At 29.1% G+C, this 27,003-nt stretch overlaps 1 protein-coding gene across 15 annotated transcripts in view; it reads right to left on the bottom strand.

Annotated features, from left to right (window-relative positions):
• The window catches only part of LOC119616462 (protein lap4), a 294,532-nt gene that overhangs the window by 53,726 nt on the left and 213,803 nt on the right, over window positions 1-27,003 (bottom strand). For 13 of the 15 annotated variants that reach the window (XR_005232544.1, XM_037972809.1, XM_037972810.1 and 10 more), the window contains 3 exons: window positions 17,527-19,200; window positions 16,924-17,277; window positions 5,626-5,755 (listed from right to left, as the gene is read on the bottom strand). Coding sequence is in view for 14 of the 15 variants with exons in the window: in XM_037972809.1 (XP_037828737.1) it covers window positions 5,626-5,755; window positions 16,924-17,277; window positions 17,527-19,200 (2,158 nt within the window). In the remaining variant the exon portion in view is untranslated. The remainder of the gene's footprint in view (window positions 1-5,625; window positions 5,756-16,923; window positions 17,278-17,526; window positions 19,201-27,003) is intronic. The other 2 variants (XM_037972816.1, XM_037972820.1) reach the window with 2 other exon arrangements.

Genomic DNA, 27,003 nt, shown 5'->3' with positions numbered 1-27,003 from the left:
TCAGGAATTAGGCTTGTCGTAGGTGATAATGCTGAACAATTCCGAGACGAGATAAAAGCAAAACACATATAAATCTTAATTCTATCATCCAGGGATAATTAATACATTCCAAAATAAAAGTCAAAACCCTGAGTCCGCCTGAGGAATGCAATTAGGTAATATGATATTAAATGAAAATACATTCTGGACTGTGGAAAGCTCTAAAAGAGCGAAAACAAGTTTAACGCAAAAGTGCTCTAAATATAATCAATATGTGAATAAAGCTTTTCTATGAAGAGAAATTTTCAGCGTAACGATGACAAAATCGATATACACCTTATATCACCTTTTCGATTATGGGGCTAAAATGAAAGTGATAAATTGCAATGCCCTCCAAGCAAAAAAAACATAAATATTAAAATGTTTAAGCATTATTTTCCACTGCAACTGCTTAATAAGTTACTGACAAAGTTTTAAAATTGTGCCATATAATACTGATCCAATCTTTATGTCTTTAAAAACAAATTTTCCATATTGCATAAATAAGAAAGAAACGCAAAAAACCAAAGATATAAAAAAATAAAATTATTTATGGTAAAAACTAAAAAAGAAAGTTTTCCTCAAAATGTTTAAACATGTTCTAAGAAGTTTTGTTAAACAATTTTGAGCTAAAAAAACAAGTATACTTTAATTCCCAACATTACCACTAAATAAGCCTCAAGATTTTTGCTTTTTATGCAACTTTTCAATCTCCTTTAAAAAAAGGATGTTGGAATTTTATAGTGATTGCTCTTCTCTATTTTATGAAATGTGGGATTACCCACAGATAGACAAACACATAGGATACACAAACCAACATACAAAATTTCATCAATTTTTACAGCTTGTTGGACTAGACAACAACTTCTATAACATCATACATACAAGCTAAACAACAAAATGGAAAAAGGAATAAAGTTTCTTGTTTTTAAGAGAAAAGAAAACTTTTATGTATGCAGGCTGCTTGCAACTGCTAATTATACTAGAGAACGTGTCAGTTTTTTTTTCTCTCTGAAAAGTCACAGGCAGCAAATGCATTTGATTCCTTTTTTAAGAAACTTTGCAGCCAACAAATAGTCCAACGAACCAACCAACCGTACATCCAACCGACCATCTGTCAAAGCACAACAAGATGATCATCATTATGTTGGTGCTAGAGTAAGATAAAGAAACAACAATTCAAGAATAACAGCAACAAAGTCATAATGCTAATTTTCAAGGAAATTTAATATTTTACTCAGTTTTATCTTCAATTTTTTTGCAGTCTAATGTAGTTGTAGTCCTGTCGTACTGTTGCTCATTCGCCAGAGGAAAACTTGCATGCAACACATACTAGCAAACCAACTGCCACTGTACTCTTGTCCACTAGAGTTTTGGGTTTTAAGAATTTCTTATTTTTTGTTCGTTCTTTAAGATTTTGTGCTTACTGACCAAGAAGATTCTTGGAGCAACAGCTTTGATGTTACCAGCAGCAACAATATTGTAAGAACCAGGATAAAAAAATAAAACAAAATAAACGAAATTATAATATGAAAACAAACTTTTTTACTTGAAGTGATTTTAATAAGAATTTGAAATGATTTGTCCGAGAAAGAATGGACAAACGGACATACAGACATACATATGTACGTATAAATAATATTGCTGCTTAGAATAGAAAATAGTCTGTCCGTCCGTCTATACGTACGTTTTATATGCAAAGTTGTTCATTTCGTGTTGTACACATGTAGATATTTCTAATACTTGAAGAGTTTTTGTAAGTAGGATAATTGAAAAGTAATTTAAATTGAAAGCATTTTTGCTTTTATTGACTAAATATTAGGGTGATTGACTCGATTTTTCAACCGGTTTTAAAACCGGTTTTTTCTGCTTTACCAGTGTCGTTTTTTTCTTAATGTTGATTTTTCGAATATCGAATAACCCGGTTTTTTCACTTTTTAAAACCCGGTTTCGAATACTTTTATTTGCTTTGTATTCAAAGATTATTTAAATGAAATTTTTAAGTAAATAATAATATAGCCCGTCTAAATTTTAAAAATATTCTAGTCGAGGAACTAGAGTATATTTTTCTACAGCTCTTTTGGTTAAACTTTTTTGATTTTCCTAATTAATTAAAAATTATTTGTAAAATGGATAACTGTTTGATAAAATTTAGCAATCTTAAGATTATATTCCAATTACAATAATTAATTTACGACTGAAATTTTATGGAAGTGTTGGAATGCCTATGCAAATTTCCTAAACAGGGCTTTTAAAATAAGCTAGGATTACATGTTTAACAGAAGTGTCCCACTTTTTTCCTAATTTTTTTATATCAAAGAAATAATGTAAATCAGACGACTAGATCTAAAGTTATAATCTTTTAAACTGTTAAAAATCATTTCGGACCATGTTTTATTAATCAAATTTAAACATAAACATTAAGTTTTTCAAATTAAAATATATTTTTTTTAATTGTAATGAAAAACCGATTAAACGGTTTTTTCTAAATTTGAAAAATATCAACCGGTTTTTTTTTAATGTCAACTATTCGAACTATTCGAAAACCGGTTTTTGGAAAATGTCGAATAATCGATCACCCTACTAAATATGGTTTCAATTTTAAAGATATTATAATGGCTACACCAACTTTATTTTAAAGTCGACAGTTTGCAAACTTTATAAATAAAGGCTGTTATAAGGTTTCAAATATGGCTAAAATGGAATTTTTTGAAATTTTGACGATATCTAAAAATGATGTGATAGAGAAATTCTGTTTTGATTCAGATTAAGCGCAACTTAATTCATTTGAAAAGTATACTTATGGCTCTGGGTTAAATATTTATTTATTTAATATTGACTACTCAGAGACTACATAAACTTTGGGAATTGTCGGGCTTTTCAACTTCCCAAGAAACGGGATTGAAAAAATTAATTTTCCAGGGAATTCCGGAATTTTATTAAAACATAATTTTTAACTATAATAATATCGTTTTTAAACAAAACTAACTACTTTTTTATAAATTGAACGATAACTAAAATATTCTGTCCTTAAGGAACAAATCAAACCATACACTGGTCTGCACTCAAATCCTCTTCTAAAAAAGTATGTTATAGAACTTAAGATATTGCCACACTGAATCTACGCCTGCTTTCGATTTCTTCCTATCACGTCACAATTTTGAGTAATTCACTATTTTGCTTAACCCGTATGTTACTGAACTCAAATCTCAAACATTATTTTAAATAATAATTTTTTAATAAACTATTAATAGCATTCTACTTATAATATTCGAAAGTATAAGACTACAAATTTTTAAGGCCATAGGTAGCTCCATCTGACAGTTATAAGCGTTTAAAGTTAAAATTTTAAAAGAAGTGTGAAATTTTCTACATTTTTTTATAACATAACACACTTTTTCCTGTGAGATTAAAATTTTGAAGGGTTCCACAAGGAGATGTTATAAAAAGGAAGAAGATACAGCGGAAAATAGTCAGACATGCTTGCGGAGTTTTGTTCTATTTTGAAACATCAAAAACAAATGCAAGTAATAACTTATATACATCCAGACATCCTTATAGTAAATATTACTTGTGTTAGTTGTTGTTGTTTTTGCGAATAAGGTAGACGTGATAAATTTTTTTTTTTTTGAACCACACCTGGATTCAGGAGCAATAAAAAACAATGCAAGAAGAATCTGTCCTTGTCTTGAGAAATTGTTTTTGGTGAGATATGTGGGTCTAAGCTTAATGATATTCTGAGCTTTACCACTGCTACAGGCTGGATCTAATGCTATACAATACTACATCTGACGAGTGGAGTGGTCCGGCCAAAACGGAGACTCTTCGATTCTACTTGGCTGTTCGCACGTAGTGAACTACCACGTTAACCAACGTTACACTTATTGAAAGAGACTGGTCCAAAACTAATCCAAATATAAAAAAACATTCTACATTTAACCGTCTTGTCTATACCCGAGCAAAATTACGTACATCAATACCCAACATACCCGGGTATGTCATACAATTTATATGGCTATTTCATCTTTTTATACATTTCTAGTGTATAATTCAGATAATTATTAAAACTAATTTAATAAAACGTCTGTATATATAAATTAAATGGTTTTTGATCATAAACTATTAAATTTTAGAAATTTTTTTTTAAGTTTTCTTATTGCTTTCCTATTAACAAAAATATCATCTGCAAAAAACCCAAAGAAAAACGCCTTCATAACGTATACATTATGCAGAATTTGACTTTGTAAAATTTTGACTTCAAGAAGCTATTACTCAGTGACCGGGAAAGATAATTGAACAAAACTTTTTATGTATTATTTATTAAGGTGTATATAATCGATTAGCTGTAAAGAAATTGTTTTTGCTTTCGTAAGTAGGGAACTTTTTTGCAAAAAAAGATTGCTAAGTCTGGTCAAAAATTAAAATTTTAAAATTTAAACTAAAATTAAATATTTTTGTTTATATTAGAATAAAATTATGATAATCAGCATAATTTTACTTTACTAAGTCATATACAATAAAAAAAATTTATTTCATCAAAATCGGCCCATATTTGTTAATGTTACAGAGTCCACAAATATTTCACATTCAAATTTATGAATAGAGATACTCGACTCTTTATTTGAAACTAAATTTGTTGTTTAGTTCATTTTTTTTCATAAGATACAAGAATATGTATATATAATTCTAATAATAAAACATGAAATTTATAATGAAACTTAATTTTTGTCCGATAACTGACATATAATTTGTATACATACCGGGGTATGTTGGGTATTGATACACGAGGTAAAAATAGAAAATCGGTCATAAATCGGTTTAATATATATATACATCTAAATAAAATGTATAGAAAACATTACTCGGAAAGTATAGTCCAAATTTCAAGCCGACACGATATATAGATCTCTAGATATATCACTTCAAAAATGAAAAACATAACATAACGGTTAAACAGATCATATACTCCATATGCAGGAGAATAGTTAACAAAAAGAAACATATTAAGTTCTTTCATTCTTAACTCTTAGATAACTACTGAGATAACTCAAACGCTTTCCACAGACGTAGGCTTCAGAAATGCATTAAAGAGAATGTCAACATTTTTGGTTCTATTTGAACTTCCTTCAGGTTAAGCTTTTACATAGATTGATAGTATTTAGTTTAGTAATTTTTCATTTCCTGTTGCACCTTTAATGATTTTATGTAATTTGTCTTTAAAAAAATCTCTAGTTTTTCCAAAATATATTAAAAATACTTTAATTTAAAATTTCACGTGTTCGCAGGAATGGTTAAAAAAAATTCCCGGAAATCCCGATAATTCCCAGACGGGATTTCCCGAACAAAAAACTCTATCAAAGATCCTTTTTATTTTGGGAAAATTGTTTAAACTTTCATCAATGCCAAATTCCATGAATAACAATCCTACCAATGTAATGTAAGCAAACTTGTTTAAGTATGTATAAGTGAAATCTTTATTTACAAATACATAACAAAATTTTCTTAATTTCTTATAACTTTTAAAACCACCCTCTATAATTTCCTAATTTCAATTAAAAGAAAACAAAAATAATAATTAAAAAACAATTTATAATAAAATATAATTACCTGTTTTTTGTGTGGGCTTGTGTTGGTCCTCCATGGCAGATTCAAAGAAACGTTTTTTATCGGATACCGATTTAGGCACTTTTGTTGTTGTTGTAGATGACGATGTCTTTGTTGAATCAGCAGGTGAAATCTGAAATAGTTGGGTTATTTATAAATTAAACAACAATTTCAAAATACATATTTCCTGTTATTTTCTTTAGAAAAACAAATTTTAAATAAATTGTTAAATAAAAAAAAACATAACGAAAACGAGAAACAAAATCTTATGATTATGTTAAATCCTCTGGTTATTTAAAACTATATAAAAATTTTTCCTACCGACCAACAATCCGTGTAAGTATGTTATGGTTTGTTATACCAAAATGTATTTTACAAAATCCCTTTAAAATCTTACTGTGGAATAAAGGAAACACTTAGAGAAACCGAAGCTGACCAAGGCAGACACAGCATTCGAAAATGGACACGTGTTAAAACTCCTCTCTTAAACACATGCTGTAGCATTATCTGTGGTTACAGCCAACTTGTTATTGTAGATGTTGGCTATGTTACCAAAAAACTGTGACCAGAGAAAAACAACAGCAACTACAAACATGAATTAAATGAAAGGAAACAACATACCAACCACATACAATTGAAAACATTCTGCTTTTCTGTTTCTTATTGCAATATGAAAATTGTAGGAGATTCGTATTACCACATACCGGTTTAAAGTTTTAGAAAATTGGAAAATTAATTACACACAAATATTAAATAACTACAATCTGTTAAACAGGCCGGATTATTGAAATTTCATGTACTTTAGCCCTCTAGTTATTAAATGGCAGGTAATTCTTAGGAAACGGGTTATATACATACATACATACATACGTACGTACGTACGTACGTACATACATACATACATACATACATACATACATACATACATACATACATACATACATACATACATACATACATACATACATACATACATACATACATACATACATACATACATACATACATACATACATACATACATACATACATACATACATACATACATACATACATACATACATACATACATACATACATACATACATACATACATACATACATACATACATACATACATACATACATACATACATACATACATACATACATACATACATACATACATACATACATACATACATACATACATACATACATACATACATACATACATACATACATACATACATACATACATACATACATACATACATACATACATACATACATACATACATACATACATACATACATACATACATACATACATACATACATACATACATACATACATACATACATACATACATACATACATACATACATACATACATACATACATACATACATACATACATACATACATACATACATACATACATACATACATACATACATACATACATACATACATACATACATACATAAATACATACATATGTACATTAGGGGATCCCATGGATCAATTTTTAGGAGGAATACCTCTAAAACGATGCATTTCAATGTATTAAATACGAGAATAATAAAAAAATTTCCTGAAAAGATCCTCACTTCCCTACCTGCGATTAAAAATAATAACTTTGAGCTTATTGCTACAAAAATAATTAAAATTTTTGTTAGTGTATTTCTGGTCCACAAAACGACTTTTAGTTTATTATAAGGACCAAACCAAACGGAAAATTTTTTTTAAATATTTTTGGTTATAAGCTAAAATTTACAACAATTTTGACATTTATTTCAATAAAAAGGGCATATTATTTGCCTTTCCAACCAACTTAAAATCATTTTATGAAAAAAAATAATATTAAAATTATTTTTCATTTAATCAGTTCAGAATTACGGAATGTTTGAGACCCATTTCAAAATAATCGAAAATATTTTAATTTTCACAAATTAACTGAGGTCAGGATTTCAATAGCTGGTAGGGAAATGAGGACCATTCCAGAAAAAAATTATTTTTGATTTTTCTGGTGTTCAGTACATTAATACGCATCGATTGAGAGATATTCCTACATGAAATTCTTAAAAAGGCTGATCCTCGGGACACTCTAATATACACACATATGTATATCTTTTTAAGTTTGGCAAATGTCAAAGTAAAGTTTGTCAAAACATTGTTGTATATTGCCTTATATTGATGTATTATTATAGCTGTTACTCGATATAGTTTGACGTTAAGACCAATAATTTTTCTTCGAAATTGTTATCTTTTTTTTTTGTTCGACATTGTTATCTTTGAAAGCGGTTTTGTGAAAGCGTTATTATGTTGACACTCGTTCTATGGTTCTGGTTCTGGAATTAGTTCTTTAGCCAGAGAATTTTTTTAAAATTTTAGAACGTGTCTAGGGAAACGTACCATACATATGTACATACACCTTCATTAGAACTGTTCTAATAGATTTTTGTTTAACATTTTTCAAATTAGGACCAATACTGGTCCCAAAAAGATATTTCCAAAGAAATGGTTACTTGTAAATCTTTAGAAGTACTTTGGAACCACCAAAATGTTGTACAGAAAGGAGACCAGAATACATGCGACATCACTAGCTCCAAAAGTGTTTTAAACGAATCTAAACTGGTTCTATTTGCATCCGTTCTAAAACTAGTTATTTTAGAACAAATTGTAATGTCTGATATGTATGCCTACAAAATTCTACAATAATTCAGACAGGTCTGATAGAATTATTGAAAATATGGATACTGATTTGAAAATTGAAGTTCAAGTATCATGGAGACTTAAGAAATTCATTATAATACATACTTTTTAAATTAATTATTTCCTTATCCATATCGTTGGGCTAATCTGTATCATGTTCTTATGGGGACATCTATATTTCTTAAGGTTAATGAAGTTTTTTATTTCAGTAGACAGTATTTTCAGGCAACGGCACAAATTATTATTTATGGTTTCAAAGAAATATCCATCCGCACCCTTTTTTCTGCATCAGCAAATATACCCAAAGGTTTCAAAAAGTATAATAAATTTTTGTACATAAAACACTACGAGTACAAAGTTTAACTAAGCATATGAACACAAGATATTACACCATTACTAAAAGGAATTGCATTTTTTATTTTAACATTGAGCATATTTAATCTTATACATTTCGAACATTTATCTACTAAGCTTAGTCCGGTACATTAAAAATTTTATAGGAAATTGATTGGCAAAATTCCACTTTAACTAAGTGCTGTATTAGCGTATCACTTGTTATTTAAATTTCTCTGTCTATTTCGTAAAACGCTAGTTTAAGCATCCGAATGGAAATGGTGTAAACTTAAATGTCTCGTTTTAACTAAACGATCATTTATCAAAGAAAGTCAGTAACATTTTAATTTCTTTTCTGTTCTTGTTTCATGTTAGGTTTCGTATTTATTCCAAAAAGCTAGAACTGAAAAAATATACAAAATGCAACATGTACGACAACGGATCGACTTTCTTTACGTTTCGTGTGATTATCCATCCGACTATTCCACCAACAACCAATATACATACAGCAGCAACAGGCAGCATGAAATGATTAATAGTCAGTGCAGTTGTTTTGTTTCATTCATAAATTTTGCAATTCTACACAAACTAAACCAAAAGGGAAAGTGAAATACACTTGATCCAACCATGTGCAAGAGTAAAACATACATAAATTATATTGAATTTAAGCAAGTGTCCTTAATTTCTCTCAAACACAAAATTTTTAAAATGCAAATATTTAGAAGAGTTTCTGTAAAATTAATTTAAATTAATTACCATAAGAATTTTCTAGCAAATTTATTTGTAGGAAATAAATTTTTTTCAGTGTATACACACTACTCAAATGTCAAACATAGATGTCGCTTCAAACATTAAGTTGAAAATATTTTGTTTTTTTTTATGACAACTTAAATGACCTAAATTTTGATTAGCCCAATCAATAAAAAGTTTTTAAGCATATACATTCATATGTGTATGTGTTTTTTATCAGCTACAATTATTTCTGAAATTATCTTATCTGATTGTAAATACTTTGTGGTTGAAATGTTTTGAACATATTGTGTCAAATGGTTAATAGAAAAAGACAGTCTGTTACAGGTGTTTGCGTTGTCAATGCGAGTATTATGGGAACGGGAATAGCAAGTGCATAATCATAGAATTTAGACAGTTTGATTTAAATGTTATTTTCAGTTTTTCAATAAAAAAATTAGTAAAAAAAGCAACTGTTTGAGCAAAATTTTTAATGTTATGTAAGGGAAATAGATCGAACTTCACTATATTTGGGGTATGGTTTCATTTAGCATAATTTTTGGAAAGGGGGACTATGGTCAATTATTACGAAAATCTTTTAAAAGGAGGGTTATATTTGGAAAGATTGAATCATATCTTTTTAGAGAGATTTTAGTTCTTAGAAAAGTTCTTTTATGTGAAATTTCAACGCTATACTGATATTTTGAACGTTATAGTCACTTTCTGAAGGGCACCTTATACTGGGACTGGGGACAAATATGGCCTTATGATTAAAAATTATTTTTAATTGTAATTGAAGTTTTGCCAATTACAATTACTTGTAATTGTAATTGAAGAAATTGCAATTACAATTACTTGTAATTGTGAATTTTGTTCCTTATAATCACATGTCATTTGTAATTAGTAATACCGAAATTACAATTACAAGTAATTGTAATTGAAAATTTCAATTACAAATACAAGTAATTGTAATTGTCAAAACTTCAATTACAATTACAAATAATTGTAATTAGTTATTTGTCAATTACACATTACAAGTAATTGTAATTGGAAAAATTTCAATTACAATTAAAAGTAATTGTAAATTATGCACCAATCATAATCGGTAGAGAGATTTTTGTTCGCAAGAAACTTTCTTATGTCGAATTTCAACGCTAAACACGTATTTTTAAGCTAGTAATGGGCGTTAAAGTCACTTTTTGGGGGTGACATTTTATGAGGGGTAGTATCAATTATGGACCGATCCTCATAAAATTCGGTAGAGAGAATTTAGCTCATATATGTCGAGCTTCATAGTTATACTCGCATTTTTAAAATAGTTATGACTGTTAAAGCCACTAGTATGGGGGCTATGCGAAAACGTGGACCGATATTGTCCATTTTCAATACCAATCAAACCTTACCTATAGAAAATATTTGTAGAAATTTTCAACTCTCTAGCTAGAAGTAGAATTTTCACTACAAATAACATAATTAAAGTACATACTTCCAATTTTGGTAAAAATATATGAATTTTATATTAGCATATCATTGGAGGGATGATGTTCAATTTTTAGAAACAGTAAAAAATCGATATTTGGATGTCGAAAATAAACCACATTCTTTCAATAATACACTTATGTAAATTTCATTGGTTTTTTACCAAAATTTGTTGTATCGAATATATTATTTGTAGCGACTTTTCTCATCTCTTTTCCCACATTTAATTTGGTTTTCATTTGTAAGGAAATATCTGGTTTATTAAAGCGAAAAATATGTAATCAAATTTTTAGATGTGATTCAGAGGTCGTTTGTAAAGTATGACATCAATTATTGTCTGCTGGGTTGATTTTGTAAACAAATTTGTATGGTAGGATTTTAACTCAAGTGACCGATGTCATCCGATCGGGATGCAATTTTCCAAGGTTAGGCCTATTAGATCGGGGCTGAGTTACGGAGGATAGAAATTTAAAATTTTTGCCAAACAGTTGTGTTTTTCTCACCCTTATCTTTTCTATTACCTTTTGTTTTTAACTAAATTTGCCCCAAATAGTTTAGATAGCTATTTCATAAATTTTTCGGAAAATATATTAAAAAATATTTGTTTCCATTTTTTCCAAAGTGGGTGTTTTTTGTTCGATATCCTCGATATTGTAATACCCTCAATATGTTAACCAAAAGAATAAAATACACCTTTTTATGTGATTTCGCATAGAATCACTGTGATTTCAGGATACACAGTAAAAATAGAACTTACCTTTTTTATTACAAACTCAATTGCATCTATAAATCTATTTTTGTTCTACGTATTTTTAGTCTAATAAGAGAAGAAAATACAGAAAAAGTTCTAATAACTATAGTTTCGAATTCTATGAGTTTTCATTATGAATTATCGAGTTATGACTAAGATCAATTAGCGACCAACAAAACAGAATATTTATATATTTATTGAAGGACCCACAAATATGAACAAAAATTAGGATTACAAGAAAAATTTTTTAATAAAAAAATAGTTCTAAATTAGGTCTAGGTTCTTAAAAAGCAACCTTCGAACTGTAAAAAGAACAAGTTCTAGAAAAGTTATAAAAAAGGTGTATATGTATATAACTTAACTATAACTTTTGGAAATATTTTTGCAAATATTGAAATGGCCCTACTAATGGACTACTGAAAACTGCGAAGAAAAAATATATTATTTTTTCGCGGTTGTTGAAACGCACATATTGTGTTAAAGTTGGAAATCTATAATTTTAACCTTTTTATATATTTTTCTTAAAAATCGCAAATGGTTATTGATTTACATATGTATATCAAAAGGCAACATTATTCATTCAATTTTATGTAAAACTGAAGATTTTCCCAATTTAGATCTAAAATCTAAATTTATATTTTTGTGCTGATTTTAGTAAATGGATTTTATGCGTGAAATGTTGCATTCGAAACAAGCGGAAAAATGTGTTTTCGTAAATAAGACAATAGGCCCCATAGAGGCCCAAGTGTATTTCTTCGGATTTGATGTATATATGTACATTCTCCTTTCAAACTAACTAACAACTAACTCAATAACACAATATTGGCTATCGTATGATCCAAGGTCCAAAAATTGGTTTATATGTTCTCTAAAGCTTAACTAGAACTTATTCCAAAGGTAACTAATTCGAAGAAATATCATTGATTAAATAAAAACTTCCTGAACTATTACATACAACGAATTTCGACTCCACAGCTTTATGAACCAGTTCCGAAAATGAAACGAGTAAATGCTAAAGTTTTTCCTGTAATATTTCGAAATATTCAAATCGAAATTTTAGTAAAAAAAAAAAAATATTGCATATAAAATTTATTACAATTATAGTACATTTGTACATCATTTACATATTTGGATGATATTTGCACCAAGATTATTACTATGGGATAATATGCCAGACACAAATTTTCAGCTTTATTATTGGACATTTTGGTCATTCAAATGAGTGTAACTTTTCACCTATTGGTCGTAGCAAAAATTGTCCAAAGGAGTTCAGTTAGCAATTTCTTCATTGTTTCCAATTTTTTTTAAATTTGTATAAAAATGGGCCATTTTTTTGCTTAAAAGAAAGCTTATACAATTTCCTTAAAGGGTTGTATGGAAATGGGAAGCGAATGGGGTATATATCAAACAAATTATTTTTGAACTCAAGAATAAGATTTTTTTTCAATATTTGGCACTTAATTTTCCCCTATTTTTTCAAAATGGACAATCTCAGACCATTTCCTTTAAGAGCTTTGTGGTCACTTAGTGCCCACTTTAAAAAAAAATATGAAAAAAATTAAAAAAAAAAATACAAAAAATTTTTTGAAAACTATCTGAACTTTTGGACAATTTTTGCTAGGACCAATTGGTGAAAAATTACACTCATTTGAATAAAACCCTGTATGAGCAAAATGTGCAACTTTGACCCCCTCTAAGTCCGGCAGTTTTTGACCGATAGAGCTGACCTTCTATCCAATAGTACTAACCTTGGTGCAAATTTTGTCAAAATCGATTTTTTGACATAAAATTTCCCATATAAGTATTAATAAAAGAAACATTATTTTAGCACACTCGACACAAATTATGATTTAAAGGACAACACAAAAGAAAACAACATTTTTTTAAACTTTAATATAAAATTTTTTGTTTAAATAAAAATCAATTTAAATAAATCGCCTTTTATTTGCTACAAAATAAATATACAAAAATATATTATGATTTTGTTTAGATTTTAGTATAAACAGATAAAATTTGTTTTTCCATGTGGAACAAAAGCATTACGAAAATAAATCAATAATAAAATTGAACTGAAACTAACATTTTTATTTATTTTTTACAGAAAAAAATATATTTTTTTTAATAAAAAACACAATAAAATAAAACATATAGAGAAAATATATATAACTAAGCTGATAAGGTTTTTATTGTTGTATCGGATTTGGCAAAAAAAAAAATATGGAATAAAATTGTACTGTCTACAGAAAAAAAAAGAGTTTTAGAAAATAATCAAAATAAAACATGTTATATAAAAATAAAAACAAAATAAATATAATAATATAAAATAAAAGACATATGTATATACTAGTATATTTTTGGTGTAAAGGTTATAAAAATCTAAAAAAAACAAATATAATATTTATTTAATAAAACTAAACTAATTTAAACTACTACTCTACTCTGTGTAAAATTGATTGCAGGTTGGAATACTATTTTATTTAAATTTTGCACCAGCCTATTTACACTCAGTTGGATTTTCAGCAAAATATAACAAGTTAAAAGGAGTTTTCAAATATTGATAGATTCAACTGATTCAAATCTAAAAATATTTAAAAATACTTTCTGAGTGGGTTTTATTAGCTTGAAGGTTAAGTACGTACTCATGCCGATGCTGATGCTACCATATTGAAACAAACCATTTATTTCAAATATTTTTTTCAAATGCCTTTGAATACTTTAAATATATCTTTCTATAATTCTAAATATAAATTAAAACTAGAAAAATAAGTTTATAAAGTTTAATTTTACCACAAAATTTGTTTAACAGGATTACCAGGATAAAAAAGACTTTTAGATATTTTTTTTTTGTAATTTTATACAGAGCAAGATGTTTAACTAAATAACATCAAATTGACCTTCACTTAAAATTTAAATTCTATTTGTTTAAGTTTTGTAAAGACAACTGTATAAAAATTTCCATATTAATTACAAAGCAAAACCATTATTACCATTTCTTTTCATTTTTTCCAAGTTTGTTTTCATTTGCTTTCAAACCTTTGTCAGTCCTAATAAGGGAGCAATTTGAATGAATGACAGAAAAAAAGTTTAAATAGCAGGAAAACAAAAACCAAACACACACCACCATTTTTAGCTTTCGTATCATGAACATCATCATCGTTTTCAACTTCGTTGCTATCATTATCTTTATGGTCATCATAGCCAAAATCTTATAAGCCATCCAGTGAACCATCAGTCGACCAAGGACTGTGCTGCTTAATAATGAAAATTAAAACTATGCCAATGGCTTTAAGTGAACTTTGTCTAGAAAATCTAAAAATACAATTGTTTGAAGCCAACATTTGAACATTCCTAAGTCCCTGCCACCACACAAATGTGATTACATTAAACAGGATGAAGTAGCAGCAGTTAAACGCAAGAATTTTTCTAAATCACAAAACAATAGAATTTTATAAAAATCAACCGACCGTAGGAAGGGTCAAAAAGGTAGTGGAAATGACTGCAAGAAAAATCTGAATGCTAGAAATTGAAAATAATGAAAGCACTTCGTTGCGATTAAAAGGCAATGAAAAAGTTCATTTAAAGTATTAACCAAAAGCAGTGAGGAAAATTAACATAAGAACGCCAAAATTGGAATATTTAATACAATGGACTCACATACATATATACATACATTTGTATGTATGTACATATATCGTTAAAAATTTCTGATCTCTGATAAGTCTATTGCCGAGTTTAAAGTCTAAATTTCCAAATGTATTTTGTGGAGTTTTATTGAAAATTGAAGACAAAAGGAAAATTACCAAATTTTATAATTTAAACCTTGGCCTTAAAAATTAAATTAACGACTTTTTTATATAAATTTTTATACCGACAAGTTTCTATCCTTTTATTATTGAAATTTTGCAATATTAAAAGTTATTGGCTTGTAAAATACATGTTGTCGTAAATTTTTAGAACTTTATTGTTAAAAACATTAATTTTTTTAACATGAAATTCAAAAGGACGTAACAACAAATTAGTCATTCACACAAGTCAGAATGTCCTAAAAACCAACACAATAGACAATGTCTGGGGTCACATTTATATTCAAACATGTTTATGGATGTTGTAACGCCCTTTTGCATTTCAGGTGACGATATGCTCTTTTATAAATTTGCCACACTGCAATTAGTAGAACAACTAAAGAACAGAGAAACATAAAAACCGTCGACGACAAGTTTAATCGAAGTGAAAGGCAAATGACAAGAAGATATTATTTTCGTAACCAGACAATAAAAACAAAACAAATATTTTCAAATTTCTAACAATTAAAGGCGCAAATAAAACCACATTAAACCGGGTGGCTTAATAAAAACTAATTACGGAATTTCCTAAACCAAATCTAAGCATAACTCAACCATCTAACTAACCTACCATCTGACAAACTTCCTTATTTGTTTCAAAGTACACATTTATACATACATACATATGTATTTGTAGTATTTGTAACAAAAACAACAGCATCTGTAAAACAAACTAACAATAAACCGACCTACAATATTGGGAATGACAACAAATTTTAAACAGTGGTCTCTTTACCACTTGCTGTGGGTGTTTGAGGCATATACTGGTGATTTGCTTGTCTTTTGCTGATGCTGTTGTTTCTATTGTTGTTATTATGATTGTCCAGTAGGCTTAATTGAGGTTGGGATTGAGAACGCATTTTACTAGCGCCAACACTTGCTAATGGAGGTGGTGGAGCTTTACGTAATTTTGTTGGCTTGATGGGGCGTTTTGGTGGCAAGGGTGGTGGAGGCGGCGACAAAGATGAACGACAATTTAGAGAAGTGTCACTACTACGGCGTGAATCAAAGAATGATGTATTACTGTAAATAGCCTCCTCTTCGATGGTGGCATATATTTCTTCTGCAGTCTCATAGTACGAAGCTGCATTCATAGCTTGGGAATTGAATTGACGTTGTAACGAAGATGTGGAAGAGTCAATAGAGAAGGAAGAAGTGGAAGAGAAATGACCCAATGTATTTGTGGTAGTGTTTTGATAATTATTTGTACTATTGTGGGCTACAATTCCCGACATGGATGGAAACTTTAAACCGGTATAAGAGGGTGTAGGAGTTGGTGGAGGTGGCAGTGAGTTAAGGTCTTCCCTAATATCACTACCTTTACTTGTATGTTCTGCTGTATGAGAAGAAGTGGAAGTGGGAGCTGAGGTATTTGTAGGAATTGAAGAAGTTTTCGTGTTGTCTACGTGCTCAACTATAGGTGATTGTTCTTGCTGTTGTTGTGGTAGTTGTTCAATGGCTTCACTCACCACTATGCGTTGCTGATGCATGTGCAACTGTGGCGTCTGTTGCTGGACTTGATGATGTTGCAACTGCAGTTGCTGCTGTTGCGCCTGTGATATGATTACTTGGCCGGAAGAGGTTGTTCCCTGTGTTAGAACAGCTTGTGGCAACAACACATAACCACCACCCAGAGTAAATATGGGCTGACCGGCCGGTATGACATGAGCAGCACTGGGTTGTTGTGGCTGCGGTAGGCTGGCATACTGTACCGGCAAAATTTGAGCTGTGGGAAAGATTTGTGTTGGCGAGAGGGGATCATGGTGTGGTGTTATGGTTGATGCTGTTGTTGGCACTCTGGGCGCTGATAGTTCCAAACGTTGCTGATCCGCAGCATGGGAAGACATAGAAGTTTGGTTAGTAGTTAAATTATTAGAGGAATCACTGTCACAAGCGGAACTACTAAGGTCATTAACTATTGCTGTTGTGTCTTTATTCAAGGGAGTGGGGGAAGGAAAATCAGGACTTTGGTTCATTGGAGGCGTAATTGTATTGCTTGAAGTGAGGGGTGAGGATGGTGCTGGAGGTAGGGGTAAATCTAAATCTTCTGTATTATCTATAATAGGATTTACCAAATATTTAAAGCTCGTACTGCTGCTACTACTGCTGTACTGGCTACCTGGAACCGGAGGAGCTTGCTCTGGCGGCACTCCTAATTCTGGTACTTGCGTTTTACTACTCGTTCGACGTAATTGATTGCGCAGCTCATTTTCCTGCAACAATATGGTACGATGTTCTTCCTCGGAAACTAAAATATTATCTGGCGAATTTTCGTGAATAAAATCTGAAGGACGTCTTTGAGATGGTGGCACTTCGTCTATAGAAGGAGCAGCTATTAGCGGTGGAATTGATGGTAAGGGTGGTAGCACTTCCATATATTGCGTTTCTTCGTGAAAAGCGGAAATTAAGGAGGGTTGCATTTTTGGTGGAAGTTTTGGCATGGTTGCGAAATTAATCGGTGGCGGTGGTGGACTTTCTTTTGGTCTGGAAGGACTTCTTGGTATATTAACCCTTACGGGCAGTTTCGGGCTCGGAGAAGTGGACGGACCCGGTGTGGTAGGTCTAGATACTTGATGTATTTCATTAGTATTTGGATCATGTTCAAATACTGCAAAATCACCATGACCAACATCAGCATTTTGGAATGATTCTAATGCGAAATTTTTCACTAAATCTGCCTTTTTCACTTTAGGTTTTGGCAGAGTTGGAGGCGGTTTTTTGGGACGACTCGTTAAGTTTTCAGTGGATTTTGATTGTTGACTTATAACTGTACAGGGTGTACTGCGACCACTTGTTCTCTCTGATTGTAAAAGATCTTCATTGGATTTCCAACCAGATTTGGCACCAAAGAAATAATTCCCGTCTTTTGGAGAGCGCGGAGATTTCGAAATGGCCTTGGCAATTTCTGTGTATTCATCATCGGTACGATTTTTATCTAAAAATGCATCACGGAATGGATTTTCGCGTTCGATTTCGGTAGGCAACTTTACACTTTCGATAGGTGGAGGTGGGGGACTACGATAGCCACTACTTGAACTGCTTGGCACACCATGAGGTGAAGCTGATCTTGTGGTGGCATGTTGCAATGTTGGCGAATCGATTTCTTTGATACGTGCCACTGTGGGTATTAGAGTTGGAAATTTATCTGGCCGTTTCTTTTCCAACGAGGAATTATTGGAGGATGAAGGACTTGCAGATCTCAAAATACCTTTGCGTGGCATGCGAGCTTTAGAGGGGTTATATTCTTGTTCGGAATCGTAATAGCGAGATGCATAACCTTCAGGAGTACGGGAGCGTTCATAATCTGATTTGGAACGTTCGTCCCCACTCAAATCAAAACTAACCGATTTACGATGATGACCACCATAAGCAGATGATGACAAATCTGGTGTACTTCGTCCTGAGGCTGTTTGAAATTTCAGTTTTTGGGTGTCGCTTTCCGAGTCGCTAGTATATCTGCCAGCAGGTCTTGGTTTTTCAAAATAGTCGGAATCCGTTTCGTTTTGTTCCGTGAGCGTATCCTGTGGGGATTGCACTTCATGTTCAACCTCTTCATCGTCGTCATCATCACTATCATCCTCATTATCATCACTGTCGTTGTCATCATCATCATCGTTGTCGTCGTCGTCATCATCAATTATATAGACTGGTTCAACCTTAACTTCTTCTTTTTCTATACTCTGATTATCGACCATTTGTTTGTATTCAAATCGGGGGTCTCTCGATTTCGTAGCACTTTGCTCCATCTATTTGTTGTTTTATTATTATAAATCCATTTAAAGTTTTTTAATTTTGGTTTAATTTGTTAATTTTTTTTTTTTTTGTGTTTAAAAAGAAAGTGTAAGTAAAAAAATAAACGGTGTAGAATTGTGTCAGTTTTAAAGTTAAAATTTGATTAAATTTCTTAAGTGTTGGGTGTAAACACATAATTTAAACAAAAAGACAAAGGACATTGATTTGTTGTTTTTTGTAGACAATTAATGGTAAATGATCAATGTGATAATTGAAATTTTTGTTTGTGATCAGGAAGTGACTGACGCCCATATTAAGCTGGCGTACGTATCTATTTGATATCTGATTTGTTTGTTTAATTGTGATTGGTGGTGATATTGGAGGTGAAAGAAAAAGATAGTAGGATTGTGAATGAAGAAAAAGCTGATTTATTAAGCCATTTAATTTCGCTAACAATTGTAACAAATAAAACGATGACAAAAACATTGGCCAAGGCCTCAAAAGCCTTGATTTTTTTCCCTGGTTTAATGATTTAAAGACAAAAACTTAAATGATGATTTAAAATAAAGTATAGCTTTATTTATAATTATAATTTTATAATTATAAAAAATAAAATAACGATAATTATAAATAATTATGAGGACAAAAAATTTTTAGAACACAAACAATAAGAAGCCTCTAACACATTTGCTATAACGATAATACAATTTCGTTGTGATTTAATTAAGCAAATAGCAATGTAGAATGGATGAAGAACACAAATACTTATTCAAATCTGAAATTTTAAAGTAAAATAATAGGATATATTAATATAATGTGCCCTATTTATTCATCATCATTTATCAAAGGTTTATAGAACAATTTTGTATGAACATTTGTTTAATAAACTTTCGATAAATGATTACGAATAGGGACCATGCTAAAAAGTAATTTCAATGAAATTTGGCATGTAAAAATATTCAAAATGTAGGTTAGTCTATGTGGAAAGCAAACAATTTAAATACTTTAATATTTCCGATATTTTGCAGAAAGTTTTGAAATATCTAAACAATAGATGTAATGAAGTTATATATTTTAGACGAAGTCCGGCCCAGCCTACTGCAGTACTGTAAAGAATTGAACGGGGTGCTCTTTGTCATTTATTTTTTTGCTGATCGAAATTGGCCTGATATAATTTTTAAGTATTTTTTTCGCGGCGGTAATGATGACGTAAATTCTTACTGCCTTATGCAAAAACGGTTATAATCGTTATATAGTAACAGCCAAGCAAAAACTCGGTAATGGGTTGTACTTCTATAACTACTTACTTTTCAATGACTACTACTTATCGTCTGCATTACTTAGAAGTACTCTGGTAACGATTTTCTTATAATCTGATGTCGAAGTACATTGTTTTCAGTTTTGTCACTTTGTTTGCACATTTTATTTGATTGCGACTTAAGAATTGTGTTTTACAAAAAAGAAAATAAAATTAAATTTGTATGTGAAAAACATTATTTGACGCGCAATAAAATAGCTAAGCAGTGGTGCAGTGAGTAGAACATTTGTCTAACAAACCGAAGTCCCTGGTACGTATTCTAGCTGGTTTTTTTTATTATTAAAATTAAACAACTTACTAACAACTTCTTTGTAAGAGAAATTGAAAGTACTTCTTTAACTCCCAATTTGTAAGCAAGCGTGGAAGTACTTGCCTACAATGACATCACTGTGTTAAAATAATGACTTAAAATGCTAATGAAGAAGCAGTGAAAAGTGGTTTTATTAGCTTTTTAACTCATTACTTTTCAATGTAAGTTTTTCCTGGGAGGTTTTAAAACCATCCCACCAAAAATAAAACGAAGTACATCTAAAAGAATAACTTTTATCACCACTTCAAAAGTAACACTAAGTGATTTTTTTTACCTTTAGTGGAAGTGATGTTTAATGACTTAATATAAATTTTTTGTTCTTTCATTTTTATAAGATAAAAAATGTTATTTTTGTACTTATGTATTATTAAATGTGTAAATTTTCCTAATTATTGTTAATATTATTTAAGTCAAATTACTTATGTTCTATAATACTACAATTTCACTTCCGAATATCATCCAAAAAAGAGCATTAAAATTAAATCTTGAAGATGACTTCAGAAGTAGTGAATTTGGAATCAAATAAAAAGGCCATCCCTCCTATGACAAGCCTGTGTTAAAATAATCACTTCTTCAGGTCGTTTCCAGCACTTCCATGGAGTAAATCCAACTTCTTTTTCGCTTCTTTGGAAGTTCTTTTTTTGCTGGGATTAACTAAATAATAGTTTTTGCGTTAGATTTCCTAAAGCTATGGACCCCTAGGTCCCTGGAACCATTGCTTTAGAGAGCATTTTCTTGTTAATACAAACTTATATTTCACTATGACAAAAACAAACCAAGTTATATACATATCCATATGTATAAGGTGACTGAAATTTGCGGTGTCTTCCTAATACATATTTCTTAAAACATAAAACGAAAGAAGAGTGACATTTAAAAAAACCTATTTAATCTACTAAATTAAATACAAAGTTTTTTTTGAGTTATTTTTTTACATATAAAATCTTTAAGAATGTTTTTATTAAATCCATTTTAAAGTTTTTTTTTTTGTTCTTTTTTTAACTCATCTCTCAATTACATAAAATATACATACATAGAGTTAAATAACATTTAAAACAATTTCATTTATGTGTTTAATTTATTTCATTTTTATATTTTGCAATTAATTAAATTTAAATTCTTTTGGGAAAAGTTTAAATTCGAATATGTATTATTCATTTTGTGTGAGAAATTAAAACAACCGTACAACATATGTAATTATGTATAAATGTGAGAAATTTTTTAAAAATATTCGGTTTTTTTAAATCAATTTTAATTGATATATAAAATTATTTTACATTATTTTTATTTTTGTTTTTAATTGTTCAAGTTTAACCTAAAGATAACAATACAAGACATTTATAAATTTATTTAATTTTTCTTTTTAATATTTTTCAAATATTTGGCAATAACAACAATTTTAGTTTTAAATTTATTTTTTTTAATATTTAAAAATATTGGACCTTTTGATATAGTTTTTTTTACTTTGATAGGACTTTTTATTTTTCTTAATAGCAGTAGTGGTTTTCAAAAGTGTGTTTGTTGTAGTGTTTTTAATTTATTTTTTAAATATTTTATTGTTTATTAACTATTTGTTTAAATTTTAATTAACTATACATTGTATGTTGTAGAAATTTGGAAACCATTTAGAATAAAAATTGTATTTTATTTCTTTTTTTTAAGTTTTAACTATTTTATATTACGAGTATTAATTTGCAGTATTGATGTTTTCTTTAAAGGGACCCATAGTGTTGCAATTGTTTTTTTAGTACAAGTTCTGAGAAACATTTAAGTTGTAGTTTATTTTTTTTAAATTATAACAACATTTAATAAAATTTAATCATAATTTTATTTTAAGGAAAAAATTAAATTGTTTTTTTTTATAATATTTACCACCTAAAAATTATAAACTCTGATTAACTATCTCGCATGGAAATTTTTTTTAAGAAATGTTCGCAGAATAAGAAGAAATAAAATTATTTTTTGAAAACAGGCCTCGGACGACAAGTTTTAAATCAATCTTCATGTGGGAGTGTTGGATATAAAAGCTATAATTTGTATTCTGATTCTTGTTATTCTCCATTTCTATATGATGGTTATGATCTTTCTATATAGATATTAGACCGACTCACAAAAACTGTTGATTGAGTAACCCTTCTCAAAATATACATAAATTGTGATGTCTAGCTCGTGAGCTGGACCAATTTAAATAAATCTTTTTTTTACATTTGCGCCTCAAAATATTTTCGAAATCATAAAACATGTTAAACTTTGAGAGGCATAACAAAAGCAGAAATTGCTTACCATACAGAGCGAATCGGTCTAATAGACATACATACATTAATGTATAAATGTTTATATTTTTTACCGTAATATACATACATTTTTATTTCTTTAAGTTTAATTATGTTGTGTTTATAAATTAATTTTTTATTTAACAGAAAATGCTCTTAATTATGTTTCTTTTCTCCTCCTTTTTAATTTGTTTGTAGTCATGTTAATCCTGCTTGATTTTTAATGAAATTACTTTTGTTGCTTTATTTTCAAAGGACTACACAGAGGAAAAAATATATACACGCCTGGTACCAAATTGACACCGAATTTTTCAATAACATCCATTGTCAAGTATATACATAGATACAACAACAACTTGTAATGTAGACTACATTACATTGCAACAATTCGTCGTCGCAAACTAAACATTATGCACATCCGTTGTCTAAATGTTAACAAACGTGGTAAGCTCACTATTTACAACGCATTTTAAGCTTACCACGTTTGTTAACTTTTAGACAACGGATGTGCATAATGTTTAGTTTGCGACGACGAATTGTTAAGATGTACATATATATATACTTGACAATGGATGTTATTGAAAAATTTGGTGTCAATTTGGTACCAGGCGTGTATATTTTTTTCCTCTGTGTACTACAGTATATTAAATAGAATGTTTCTCTTGTAGTGTCCTAAAAGTATGCAAAGATTTTTATAATTTCGTTTGTTGTTTTTGTTTTAATCAAATCATTTGATTTTTTTTTTTATTTCATTTTTGTTTAAGTTTGTTTTGTCAGTCTTGTTTCTTGTATTTTCAGATTTTAAACCTCCGCTTTATTTAAGCAATTTTCTTTTCTTCATTTGTCTGTAATGAAATTTTTAAGAATTTTTTATTTTAATTTTTATAAAAAAGAACACAATTTTTAAAGGGTTATAGCATCAGAAAAAATGAAAGAGAATAGAGAGAAAAAAAAAAGAAATTATATAAGAAAAAAAGCATTTTAATGAAGCTTTTAGTTATTTCTGATAAATTGCTTTTATGACAAAAATTTTTAAATAATATTTTCAATGCGCATTTCAATTTTGTTTATTTATTTAAGTCAATCTATTTTATAAATGGATGCAATATTAAACGAAAACCAAAAGGATAAGAAAAAAACTATAAGTTAATGAATTACGACAAATATTAGAAATTCAACACCAACAAATACATTTCACTTTTTAAAGGGAATTTTATTTAAAATTTTGTAATTTACTAAGTATGTAATGTATAAAACAATAAATTAAAGAAAAAAGTTTATTGATTTTTTTTTAACAGAACACACGACATATAGAATTAAAGAAAATTGTTTATATTTTAGTTATCTCCCCCTTCTCCTAATGACAGGGGAAAGCGGAGTTTTGTAATTTTTTTGTTTTTTTATCATGCATATTTAAAATTGTCTTTATGTTACAGCAAGTAAGTAAGATGTTTTTTATTTTTCAGTTTGTTTAACCTTTATCTTCTGTTTTTTATTAACACACATAAAAATTACTTAGATAATAAAATATTTAAAATTAGTTTTAAATGGGTTTTGTACATGTAAAACCTTTTTATACAAATGTCACTCTCTTTCTTAAATTCAAACGAAAAAAAAAAATTATTTTGAGTGTTCACATTTTAGACGTGCGAAAACTGACTACAAAAATTAAATACTTACACTTAAATGTCAACTTATTTTTATGATTTCGGAATTTCTAACAACTATACTAAAATTCTAAACTAAAAATCATGCTTGGTTCATTTTTTTAAATCGATTTTTGTTTTATGATTTTATTTACAATAAAACTATTATACAGAAAAAGAACCCAATTAATTGCTAAATAACTTCATCTTTCCATCTTTTTTTATTCGAATACTTTTAGTGTTCCTTGGTCTTCGAAGTTATAATAGGTATAGGAAGATACAAAAACGTATTACTAAAAAACTGTTCAGAGTAAATTTGTATAATTTGAAAAATCTTTGGGAGCACTTTACACTCTACAATTTTAAGCGATTTCTATTAGAAAATTTATACTTGAAAAATTTACTTGAGCTTATTAGATTTCAAATTCCTTTAAAATGGCCAATCTTACAGTTTTTTATGTCATAGGAAAATATGAAGTATCCTTGAATCTTGACAAATAATTTTGAATTATGCAATATACTGGTCGGTCATGACCGACCCTATGATACCCTACACCAGTGATTATATTAAAAATTTAGATTATTTTTTAATAATAAAGTATTTCATTTCATTTTTAACTTTTATCAGAAATATACAATTTTTTTGACAAAAAAGGAATTTTCTAAAAGAGGGGTTACATGGTGGCGGGGGGGTTAATATGGTCCTATCCTTCAGTTATTTATGCAGAATCGTGATATTAGTGTTTATAAGTGAATTTTGACCATCAAGTCATTTTTTGAAGGGGAATTTGTATGGGGGATAGGGTCACATGAGGTCCGATCATTACGAAAATCAGACTTATATTAAACTAGGTTTTGTCGATTTTTGAAGTGATACAAGAATATTTAACATATTTATGAGCTCATAAGCACTATTCAAGGGGTATGGTTGTATGGGGGCTATACGAAATAATGGACCGATTTTAACCATTTTCAATAGGCTTGGGTCAAAGAGTGAAGAGTATGTGACAAATTTCATCAAATTATCTTGAAAATTGCGACATGTAGAGTGCGCACAAGGTTTACATGGACATACAGACGGACGGACATAGCAAAATCGACTCAGAAAGTGATTCTGAGGCGATTGGTATACTTTAAGGTGGGTGTAGGACCAATATTTTAAGGGTTAAAATTTTCCAACTCTGACACATTCTTATTGTTAATCGGCATAAGAAACCATGTGATCCTTACATTTTAGGTATAAAATGTGTTCAACAAATTTATGTAAAATATTATGGAAAGAATTTTTGTAGAATATGTTAACCCTCCAACTCCTCAAGGTCTTATTTGTACTTCTTAAAAAATGGGCAAAAACACTATTAAAACCGGAATTTAAGGAGTTAAAATGTTCTGCAAAAATATTCTCCGTACTATAAGTGCCTGAATACATCAATATCGAAAATGCAAACAGAAAGTCATTAATAAGACACAACAAAAGAGAGCTTAGGAGATATTCGCATTTCAAAACAATTTTTTAATGGTTTTTAACTACTCTACCGCAGTTTTTTGATAACAGGGGGTCTAAATATTTCCCGATTTATTTTCCGATCGCTTAACCACAAAATTATTTATTAAACAGTGAAAGAATGGTTTAAAAATTATGATTGAATTCAAAGTAATATGCATTTTAATATAAAAAATCCGAAACAAGGCTATTTTTTAATAGTACTTCTTTTTAATTTATCTAAAAAATTTCTAAGAAGATGTATAAAGAATTTATATTTTTTGAAAAGTTAACTTTACATGAAATATTATAAATGGAAAACAGTTTCGAAAATTTTGATACCGATGTAGACTTTCAAAACGCCTATACACGTGTCATTTGTTTTTCTCTCCTCTATCAAAATTGTAATTTTGGAAAAAATTTTATTTTGTTGTATAGTGTCATTACTCCCTTTTATTTCATATTTTTCATACCAAATTTCATTCAAATGTATTTCTTCTCGAAATGTGAAAATCCGTACTATCTTCAATTTTTATAAAGATAATATGAAAAAACTAATTTGAAAACTTATAGAAATTTTTCGTTTTTATATGATCAGACAACTGAACACACTTTTAAGATCGAATCCAAACTTCGATTAATTTCACAATACTGAACGAAGTTGAGCATCATTATAAAGAATTCTATATAATAGATGTTCTTAATTATGAAAATTTCAGATTTTGACCGAAAAAATTTAAATAACAAAGATCCTAAATAGAACTAACCAAAATATACATACAACAGT

Source organism: Lucilia sericata, unplaced genomic scaffold (genome assembly GCF_015586225.1).
Source record: "Lucilia sericata isolate MDLA Ls3-8-SP2 unplaced genomic scaffold, ASM1558622v1 Contig000073F_arrow, whole genome shotgun sequence".
NCBI classification, from domain to species: domain Eukaryota; kingdom Metazoa; phylum Arthropoda; class Insecta; order Diptera; family Calliphoridae; genus Lucilia; species Lucilia sericata.
This window is presented reverse-complemented; position numbering and strand designations above follow the sequence as displayed.